Source organism: Belonocnema kinseyi, chromosome 7 (assembly GCF_010883055.1).
Source record: "Belonocnema kinseyi isolate 2016_QV_RU_SX_M_011 chromosome 7, B_treatae_v1, whole genome shotgun sequence".
Lineage (NCBI taxonomy): Eukaryota > Metazoa > Arthropoda > Insecta > Hymenoptera > Cynipidae > Belonocnema > Belonocnema kinseyi.
The window spans coordinates 128,973,303-128,985,005 of NC_046663.1; the positions used below are offsets into that span (position 1 = coordinate 128,973,303).

Genomic DNA, 11,703 nt, shown 5'->3' on the forward strand with positions numbered 1-11,703 from the left:
CTCCTGCTTTTAAGTTTACAACGTTAATTATAATAGGAAACAAAACATGATTGATTTCATAGATCATCTTTATAAAGAAAGAAGGTTAGAATTAAAAAAGATTTACATCCAGAATCTTTTGTTATATCCGAGAGAAAGGCCCAAAATTTAAGTAGTTCCTAAACTAGAGATATTGCGTCGATTTTTGATTAATTTAAGATTTTACAGTAAATCAGAACCTTTAGAATAATATGAAACTGAAAGGCACCAATGCCATAAAATCAATCACAGGATCCATTAATTTAGAATTAAGATTAGTTACTAAGGAACCGAAAAGGGAGGTCGATGGCCGCGGGGGCTAAAGCGTAGGCTTTGGACCCACTACGTCGGCTTGCATGTTCGATTCCCGCCTCGCACTCTGAAAGAGCTTCGGCGACCCATGCGGTGAACACTACTAGCCTAGCAATGGAGTTGTTCATCTCCGGAGAGTCGTGGGATCGGTACCTCTAGAGAAAAAAGGTTTTCTCTAAGTACTTAAAGCTGTTACTCTTGGTGGTTCGGAACCCACCTTAAACTGTAGGTCCGCCTCTCATCCCCAAGGGGTTCGTTCAGGTTTCTTACCGAGTGCACCGAGTGATGATGGTGGGTGGGGGGTCACCCTATGGGTGACTATTTCACTCGTGGAGAAGAGGTAGATGAATGCGAGTGAGCACATAAATTGGCGGGAACTTGGAAAGTTGGGCATATTTGAATAAAACTAATGTAAAATCTGCTGTAAAAAGAAAAGTAACTTGTGAAGAGTCTAAAAAAGAATATAGATATAGAATTCGCGCTAGATAATAATTGATTTGTAGAATATAAAAGTCCCATAATGGCAAATTCTATTTTCTTAAATTAATATCTTCTTTATCATTTTCTAAGATTGTTGTAAACATTATCGTTTGCAACAATAATTGGTTTGATTATATATGCACATAAGCTGACAATATTTAAGTTCGCGCCACAGCTTTTCACACGCACCTGTTCAAAGAACATGTCACTTTCTAGTTCACTTTCGTAAACGATGCCCCTGTTACAGGTTCACGTGACGAGTGCACTTGGTGAGAAACCTGAACGCTACAAAGTAAGTGGGGGGGGGGGGTGGGTGTAAAGGAATAGGGAAGAACGTGCAAGAAAAATGTAAACCCTTAGGGGACACATTAGAAGCTTTCATTCCATTCCTACTTAGGAACCACTAACAGCGCTTTAGCACGCCTAGCGGCACTCTGCAGTACTGCTTTATATTGTATTTTTTGTATGAATAAAATAAATATTTTTATGAATTCGAATAATCAAATTTTAAACAAATACATCTTTAATAAACGCCGATTTTTGTTTAAATAAAACAAATTGTACTGAAAAAATTATTTGTTTCAATCAATAAGGCAAATATTTCCATTTCTTAATATTTAATAAACCTTTTTTTTAATTGAAGCAAAAAAATTTGTTTGATTCAGTGTAGTAACTACTATCGGCGAGAAAATTCGTGTCCTATGGCTTTGAAGTTGATAAAGTAAGTAAAGAAGAAATGTTAGGTTATGAAAGAGGTCTCATTTTAAAGGTGCAAATGTTGTACGTTAATGAGCCGAAAACTAATATTCCAAAAAAAAATGTAGCTTACAGATCTGAAAATCTGATGAAAAGTAAGGAAATTTGATAGCTTTTAAAAACATTGAACTTTGAAGCATGTTTTTTTATGGAAAAATTATCTTCGTGCAAATTGCGATATTTGACGTCAGTTTTTTATATAGGAAAGCAAGTGCGAGAGGCCAGCGTGGTGCCGTTTTTTCAGGGGATTGTCTTCGGTTTTTCTCACCACAGGGAAAGGGTTCGAAGGCCAGAGTAAGGCTAGGAGGCACAAGTTGGGCCGGTCGGGCTGAGGAAAGCCAAGGACAATCCTCTGCAAAAATGGCACCACGATGGTTGCTGGCACCTAATTTTCCATATAAAAAACTGACTTCAAATATCGCAATTTACACGAAGACAACAAGAAGCAAACACTTCCTTCAAATTGTAAATTATTATAGATACTTCAACTACACTGAGAAAATTGTATCGCATGAATTACAATATATATCGTAATTTCTGCTCTATATATCGTAATTATCGCATTATAATAGCGCAAAATCGTGATAACGTACATTGCAAGATTTAACATTATATACCGCATAATTGTGCAATCTATAACGTAATAATTTAAGTTTATTACGCTATTACATTGTATTTCTTCTTTTGTGATCTCGCGAGGGTTCGAGTAGTGAACAAACGATCACAGGAAAAATTAAAGATAAAGTTTACATCGATTCCCGGTGAAAGATTCCCCGGAACAAAAATTAACCTTGCCAGATAAAATTCACATGAATCGAAGATAATTTCCGACTTGCAACCTTGCCTGGATAATCTTTCATCGTATAATCGTTCCATTTTTATTCGAGGTGTAGTGATAATTACGACGCCAGCGCTATCCAGCGTCATTTAACTTCATTAATTTTGAGAGAAATGGGGATTCCCATCTGTGAGTTACATTTTACGTCGACGAGTTCAGAATTATTTTCCTAATCTCAGTTACAGGACTTACCTGCAGCAATTTTGTACTTTTTTCTGTGATTGTTTTAAATCTGGTGTCCCGATTTATAGCTCGAACTCACTCATACTCTGCCTTTTTTCCATTGCTGCTAAGAACGCCGTATAGTAGCCGACAGCAACCAAATTTAACTTCATTTTTTTCTGTGATATAAGTGAATTATAATATCGTATAAAGCTCCAGGACCTGATTGTACGTTATCATATTGTGCTTTCTTGCAATACAGAGGTTTTGCGATATCATTGTGCGATATCTTTTTTTCCATGTACCTCAAATTTAAATCACTTCATTCTCTTCATTAAAACTGATGATAGTTCGGCCGAATATTTATTCACAAAAACCGAGCAATTACTTATATTTTTCAAATTTTTCGACGGCAATCTGTTCAGAAATGTTTAAAGTACCACCACGAATTTTTTCAGATTTTTCCTATCATTTTTTCAATAAAAAACTATGGGTCAAAGTTCACTATTTTTAGAAGCTATCAAATTTCCTTACTTTTCATCAGGTTTTTAGATCTGTAAGGTACAAACAATTTTTTGGAATAATACTTTTCGACTCATTAACGTACAACGTTTGCACCTTTAAAATTATACTTCTTTCATTAACCTACCATTTTTTCTTCGCTTACTTTTTTAACGTCAAATCCAGAGTACTCGAATTTTCTCGCCGATAGTAGAAATAAATCCTAAATCCTATGTAAAATGCGATTATTTCAAAACAAGCCTCCGTGAAAAGGTATCCTAAGCGTATGCCGTAGAGGACGCTCTAAGGTAAGGATCTATACGATGCTCTTCATTATTTTCCATGTCCTTACACATTATATGTAAAGGTTCAGATTAAAATAGCGATCATCGAAAACATGACGCGATATTTCGATGCGAATGTTGGCAGCACTGCTCAGATTTTAGTTCTGCCAATATCACTTGTAACCTTTACTGCTTTTATTTCTTGGAAAATAAATTGCTGGTAAATGTAACTGATTTATTTGTTGTGACTACAATAACCATCGTCACTTATATAACCTTCATAGGAGGACTAACGGCGACTTGTTGGCATAGTTAGTCACTCTTAACATCGAAGTAGTTGATGTAGCTAATACCAACTCTTCTAATAAGGAGCTTCTTGTCGCAACTGACCATTTTTTCAGTATATTAATCAATTAAATAAAAATGGTTTAAATTGAAATTGCCGACTCATTGTCATGTAATTTGCGCGTTCGATCGTTTTGAACCGCATCTACAACTTTTTAGCGTTTTGGTGGTGTCATTGTTGTTCCCAACAGTAGCTAGGGAAACGGTTCCCCCATACTTTTAGAGCCGAAGGGCCTATGACAAAGCCACTGGACGCGTCTTTCTCATTGCATTATTGCGGGTAGACAGATAGGATATGTATCCACGTCACTAACTGAGGATAAATTCGCCCAATCATATGACATTAAATGATCCTGAAACTGTTGTTCATTGATTAGTGTACGATTCCGAGCCAGTATAGGAGAAGGTTAGGTGAGAGCTTTTTAGACATTCGGTACTCAATATCGATAAGATCATGTTTAGATAAGGACGGAATTAGATGCTGTGAATGGGATAGTACTTTTCCAAGGTCATCCACAATAATTAAGTCTATGTGTGTTCTAGTAAAGTAAGAATGATGAGTGGAATCAGGTGGCACTATAGAGTGCTGCGGAGTAAACGAAATATTACAAAAGTTTAGTTAGTAGTAGTCGAATTGAAATGAGTGTTTAAATCTACAGTAAGTATTAAACTATTATCATTTGGAGTACGTGCAAATATTTCTGATTGAAATATTTGATAAGAAAGAATTGATAAGAAATCTGATAAGAAATATTTGCAATTTTAGTATACTTGGGTATATTAAATTTCGTATATGTTCACTAAATTCATTACATTTTGCAATTTCAGTATACTTACGTATACTGAATTTCGTTTGCGAATATATTTTTATACTAAATTTATTAAGTGTACAGTCAGTTGCATTAACGTATATGAATTTCATAGTTTCTGTATACTAAAATTCACATACGTGTTAACTATATTCGGCTGCGCAAGCGTATTTCGATTTACGCGGTCGTACAACGTGGCCGTTAGCAGGCTCGCTTGGCTCGCGTGCGATTTTGTGAGTTCTTGTGCTAAATATATGCAAACTATTTTCTTTATAAGGTATGTCAAGTGTATTAATTTATTAACGCAAATGCAGCTTTACTGCGAAATGCTTTAATCGAGTGCGGAGTAAAATGAGGTCACGGATTTTATGTGCACAGTTTTGATTTTGAGGTTAACTGTTCTGGTATATTGAATGAATCATTTGGAGCAGCCAATTCACATTACGATTCACGAGGAAGTAAAAGAAAGGTGCTTTTCCTCGTTAACGAGATCTTATCCAGCACAACAAGATTCAAAAACAAAACCATCATAAACAGAACGAAATCATAATCGCCTACACCAGAACGAAAATACACGTACACGTATACTAAATTTCGCATATATGTATACTAACTTTAGTACATGCGTATACTAAATTTCATATACGTGTATACTAAATTCAGTATATGCATATAATAAATCCAATGTACGCCGGTATACTAAATTTAATTTCGTGTTGTGCGTTTTTGTTTCCATTACATATATACTAAATCTAGCGCAGAGTTTTCTAACACTGTACTTGACTGAAAAGTGTACACTAACTTCTGACTTCAAGATAATTCAGGTAACGTTCAAAGTTAAATTTTTTGTTTAGTTTTGAATATTTAACTTATAATTACTGATTTTAAATGAAGTCAGATATTTCTAAGTATGAAGTAATAGTTCATTTTCTTCATTCAAAAACTTCAAATTGACGGGTTTAAAAATGAAATATTTTAAAATGAAATAATATTTGAAATTTCATAAAAACCTTTAATTATAAATTTATTAGCTTAAAGTTATTTGTAAATTAAAAATAGTTTATAAAGTTTTAATCCGGCATTTATATATGTTTAACTAATAAGACTTTCAATTAAAACAGTTTAACTGTTATAGTTAAAATCTGCCAATGCTCAAATTAAAAACTGATTCCGAATCGTCTTACAAAATCAATTATGATTTACTTCTTAAATCTTAAAGTGCAGTTCAATTTAAAAAACCATTATTTAATTTACATTCACAGATGATCAACTAAAAAAGTTTTCTATGCGAAATCTTCGATTTCAAACGCTTCTAATTTTTAATTGTTTAAGTCTTTAATGCTGCATTTAAAAAATCTTTAAATTAAAATGTACGGCTAAAAATTAAAATTTACAATGGAAAATTTTTAAAGTGAAATATTTTTGAATGAGACATTCTAAACTGAATGATATCATAATTTAAAAAGATGAAAATGTAACAATTATTTAAAAAAAGGTTTAACTCAAAGTTCAAACCAATTTTTTTTTTTAAATTTGTAAAATTCCCGGTCATTTCCCAGTTTTTCCGGTTTCCTGATCAAGCGGCCACCCTGATGTATGAAAAAAATGCCACGAAAGTAAAGCGTGAACGCAAATTCTACTCGCTATTAACGTTTCGTGATCTTCTTGCAATACGATATTAATTGCCAATATTACTACTCTTTTGAAACATCCAAAATGTCCTCAAAATTGTGGCTAATTCCCATGAAAAACATTTTAAGGACATGCCTTTTACCTTCTCTTATCACGATTTATTTATATGTGTTTGAACAACGTCAGTATTTAAAATAATTTAAAAGATATCAACTGACTTCATGAAATTTCAAAATAATTCAGGATAATGCAATGTACTTCAGGATATTTCATATATTTCAAGATACTTCACATACTTCAAGATATTTCAGGATAATGCAATGTCCTTCAGGATATTTCAAAGTACTTCAGAATAATGATCATAATTCAAGATATTTCAAAGTAATTCAGAATAATTCACATACTTCCAGACATTTCAAAGTACTTCCGGTTAATTCATATACAGTGAAACTCTTATATAGCCCCGGTTTCGGGGCTGACGGTGGGTGGCAACTAACTCATTATAGCCTGCTCCGCTTTTGTTTGTTCACGCCTGACTGCTCGCCTCAATGACAGCCGCAGATCCCGCGTACCCCGCGCAGCACCTGTTACACCTACATGCGTCGCGGCGTCAATTCTCGGAAAGGCTATAGAAGGGAGGGCTATTGAAGATTTTCACTGTACTTCAAAACACTTCATATATTTCAGGATACTTCAGAAACTTCACAATAATTTCAAATACTGCAGGATATTTCAAGATATTTCAGAATACTTCAGGATATTTCAACGTACTTTAGGATATTTCACGTACTTTAAGATACTCCAAGATACTTCAGGATAATTCAGCAAGTATACACCATACTTCACGAGTTGTCAACTCCTTGGCAGTAGGAGGATTGTAGATAACCCCCATTTTCAAACAATCCCCCCGAAATACACCTCAACAAAGAGAAAGTCAGCGACGGGATAATTAGCCTGTGGAGTTACTCCCACTACTAAAATCCTAAGATTATGATGTATATAGAGACAAACCCCGCCCCCTTCACTCCACTCTGTCCCTACGAAAGATCGTGTAACAGTCTAGAAACATTCACTTGAATTTGGCTTAAACCAAGTTTCGGACATTGCAATGGTATGTTATGAACACGTACTAAAATAGTGTTTAAATGTGCTGAAAGAGACTGAGCATTAACGTTGCAAAAGCTTAACTTGTCCACAAGATGAATAAAGAGTATGAATCCCGATATATGGAATGTTATTATTTTTCAGAAGACGAAGCTCGTAGTCAATTATAGAGTTACAGTAAAAGTTAATAACCAAATCAAGCCAAATAACTCGAAAGTGGACATACATAAATCGAAGATGTTTAGTACATATTGTAGTGTGACAAGCCATTCCGTAAATTTGCAAAAATGAAATAAAATGAAACATAAGTGTAAGTACTTTTCCATTCAAATAAACAATATTAATTGAGGAAGCAGAGTAAAAATTAAAGACATGCATATACCTAGGTAGGAGTAGAGCTTGTGAAAAACTAATGCTAAGGTTAGCAAGGTTTGCAAGGTGTATCATCGGCGAAACGTCCTCCTTTCTACACAGTTCTTCTTCCACCAGAAATTCAAACATATTTGATTTTTTGTTTCTTCAAAGACTGAGAGCAATAGCACAGATTTTCCGATGGATAGAGTAAAGACCTCACGAAGAAAAATTAAGACATTTTATTGAAAAACCGGCTCTGCTTGCTCCGACATATGGTTATTTAGATGAGGTATGCAAAAAATTCTAAAAAAATATTCAACCGAGCGACTTCACAATTCAGACGCGATTAGACATTCTGATAAAGGGCCTTAAGCACAGAAAAAAATGAGATACACATGGAATTTCATAAAACGGAAGCGGTGCGAATCGACACGTTCGTAGCTGACGCTAATTTGTACAATTTCGATGGAGGGAAAGAAAAAAATACGAGAAATAAAAATCGTATTGAATGATTGTATAAGTATAGTGTATTAAAAAAAATAAATTGATTGATTATCGCCATTAATTTATAAAAGTTAATTTGAAGAGAACTCACCTCAAGAACGTCCTGTGCGGTTTGTAAATACTCCCGGAGCATGGCTTCCTGAATGGCGCGCCATTCTTGCCTCGGATCTTCAAGTTGTGTCGTCTCTGAAAAAAACATCAGAAAATGCGTTCTTAATTTAATGCAACTAGGTCAGTAGGGATCAAAATAGGCCAATACAGCATCTCAATTAGGAACCATAGCCAACCATAATTCTAGTTAAAGTAAACAGGATTTTTTGTGTGCAATTAAAATTTAGTTTAAAAATTACAACTAAACTAGTAACTGACTTTCTGCTTTTTAATTCGTCATTTTTGACTCCTTCGGGTTTAGATAGCGGGATTTCAAGAGATTTATGTCGAAAAAGTATCGTTACTGAATTTAAAATCTGGGGGCAAACTTGATATTTATATAATGTATAATAATGCAAATAATTATAGATTAAAAATAAATTCGTGTATAAATGGACGTACACAACTTCTAGTATGGTGACAGCCTCATTAAAAAATATTTTTCATAACACATGTATCGAAAATTTGACTTTCGATGCCCCCGTAGCGGGTCTAAAGTTGTGTTTTCAATCCTAGACTAGAAATTAGAAACAGGCAACTGCGAAAGTAACTTTACGCCGTCAATCTCCACCTTTGATCGTGAACGATCGATGATTTCAGCGATAACTGTAGCGTGCTCGTCTCACCACTGTTTTCAAAATGAATAACTTAAGCTTTTAATTTGTTTTGTGAATAACCTAGAAACTTTTATCATTAATTTGTATTAAAAAGAGCAATTTTTAATTTATCCAATTCAAATTTTCGCGGAACTTTGACTAGAGCAGCTTGCAATCTCCCCAGTGCGCTTGCGTTAGAGCAGAGCGGAAAGAAAACTCAATAACTGCCTATAACCTCATCGATATCACGTCTAAATTGGTAAACAGTGGGCAATCAACGAAAATGTCGGTACTTTGTTCTGTGAAGCTTATCGGTAAATTTCAAAACAATTTTTTTTACTTCTTATTGTAAGTACGGGGGTGCTTAACATTCTTTTATTGAACTTGAAACGCAATATACTATTTAATTACTCTCCAGCGTGTCATTCTAATCTTTATCTGTCATTGCCTACGTATTTACAAACAATAACACCTTTGATGAAACGCAAAGAAGTTTCAAGCATCTCAAGTCAAATTTTCGATAAATTTCTTATGAAAAATTGTATGCGCAACTCGGGGCGAGGCAAAAATTACACTCGTGTGATATCTACCCTCGCTTCGCTCGGACAGCTAGCTAACTTCACACTCGTTCAATTGTCGCTCCTATTTTGACCATAAAAATAAAAAATAAATATAAAAACAAAGATTGTTCAAACCCACTAGAATAACTCATAAAAATTTTAAAGTAATCGACAAAGCTGTTCTTGAGATATCTTACTCACCGACTTTGAAAACCTTGTTTCGAGAAAAACGCGTTTAAGTTTAAAAAGTTGAAATTGTATATCTCCGTAAATAATGCTCCAAACTGTATGAAATTTCCAGAGAAAACTTCTGAAACGTTATAATTATAGAAAACTTAATAAAAAAATCAATGTTTCAAAACCTAAAAAGGTAGGGGCCCCTAAAGAAATTAACACAAACACAAAACTAGTATATTCAACGTATGCACGGCTCAGTGTTCATGCTCGAAGCCCCTTCACTTTAAGTGCAGAAATTTCGATCTGGCCCCTACCAGGGCCAGACCAGGCCAGATCGGGAATCCTGATCGGGATCAGATCGCGGATGAAACACACGCCCAGATCGGGGCCAAGTTGGGACTCCCGATTGAGACACCCGAGCGGTGCCCGATCGGTGCACGATCAGTCTCACGAATGAAAATTGAATACAAGTAATTTCGAAACTATCGAATGGTCCTCTTCTTTCGAAAACCACCTTAATATTTTAAATTTCCAATTAAGTAATTAAGTTTCCGCATTCTGGAATGGGATGTATAATATTTTTCAATGAGTGGGGAGGCCCGTGGCAGTGTTTGAAAGAAATTGTTAATTTTAATATTTTTAATGCATGATCTTACAAGAAACTTGATTGTACATTTTTCTCTTATTGGGAAAATGTTGTAACTTGCTTCGTTTTTGAAATAACGGGGGGCAAATGGCCAGTGCGATAATATGGCTAATCTTTATTAAAACATTAGGAAAGCTAGATTAATGTCGTTTTTTGGTACCGATATATCAATCAATTTAATTCACATTTTGGAGAGGTAATTTCCAGCATCAAATATTTGAAGTCAACTAATAGAACATGATAATAGTTTTAGACTTAATTGTGTTAATATATTTGATTGGACCTTAGACAGAATATTATGTAGATTCCCTTGTATTATTTTGTTGTTGTTTATAGCAATTGATAGTTCACGCACTAAGCCGACATATCATTATTTAACAAATGTCAAATAATAAATATGACAATTAAAAATAAGCAAAACATAAAAGTACTGCCACATGTCTAAAATGGCCAACGATGCGATGGTGAAAAAGAGCCCCCTGGAACTCTGAGTTGAAAATGTACAATGCGTTAACGGTGGCCGTGTCGCGTCGCGGCGCCAGCTATGCAGTTGGGATATGATCGTTGCGAAAGAAAACTGAAAAAACTGCTTTTTGATCAAATATTTGCAGTATTGAAATTTTGATGAAAAATCGTAAAGTGCTAACAAAATTAGCTAGCAAACAAAATTAAAGCTAACAAAATTAAATTTTTCAAAGCACCAAATGATCCAAATATTGTTAAATAATGGCAAATGCTATTTTATAGGATGTTATCAAACTGTAGTGTTGCGGCAACGGTGTTCCATATAAATTCTATAGGTATATCGTTTTGTTCTTAAAGTTTTTCTCTTTTAAAAAATGTTATTTTATTGTTCATATTAACTGTGAATATTGGACATTATTTCATATAATCCAAATCAACGTCTTTGTACTTTAGATAGTAAAAAAATGATTTCCTAATATATTTTCAAGCTTTAAAAAATGAACTAAAATTATAAATTTTAAAGAAAATTAATTAATTTTAATGAATTCATTTAAAAACTTGCTTTTCGCCACTACTCTTTTCATGAAATTTAGCTTCAGATTTAGGACAAAAAGGGAATTTTCGTTATACTTGTTTTTTAATTAAACATGAAGTAAAGGATCTTATTCTAAATAAGAAATCGCAACATAGGAACCAAGTTTTCAAAATCATTTGCAAATTGGTATCTTATCCATTTTACATTGATTTATTCTTGTCTAACAGGGCATTTAGGTTTTGAATTATTGATCATAATTATTTTACTCGAATCTACAGAAAAGACTGATTAGTAAATGTTCATTTTCATTTTGAATGTTTAATTTATGTCTTTTAAAGAACAATTTTATGAAGACATACATTATTTTATAGTTTTAGAGGACAGTAATGTAATAAATAGAATCACGCTTATCGTGGGTGAAATTTTATGAATTTTTTTATAGTTTTATAGTACCTTTTTTAAATTTTATAATGTT

At 33.8% G+C, this 11,703-nt stretch overlaps 1 protein-coding gene across 5 annotated transcripts in view; it reads right to left on the bottom strand.

The window, feature by feature from the left end:
* The window catches only part of LOC117177547 (protein kibra), a 441,495-nt gene that overhangs the window by 179,035 nt on the left and 250,757 nt on the right, over positions 1-11,703 (bottom strand). For all 5 annotated transcript variants that reach the window (XM_033368343.1, XM_033368341.1, XM_033368338.1 and 2 more), the window contains exon 4: positions 8,191-8,285. In XM_033368343.1, coding sequence (XP_033224234.1) covers positions 8,191-8,285 — 95 coding nt within the window. The remainder of the gene's footprint in view (positions 1-8,190; positions 8,286-11,703) is intronic.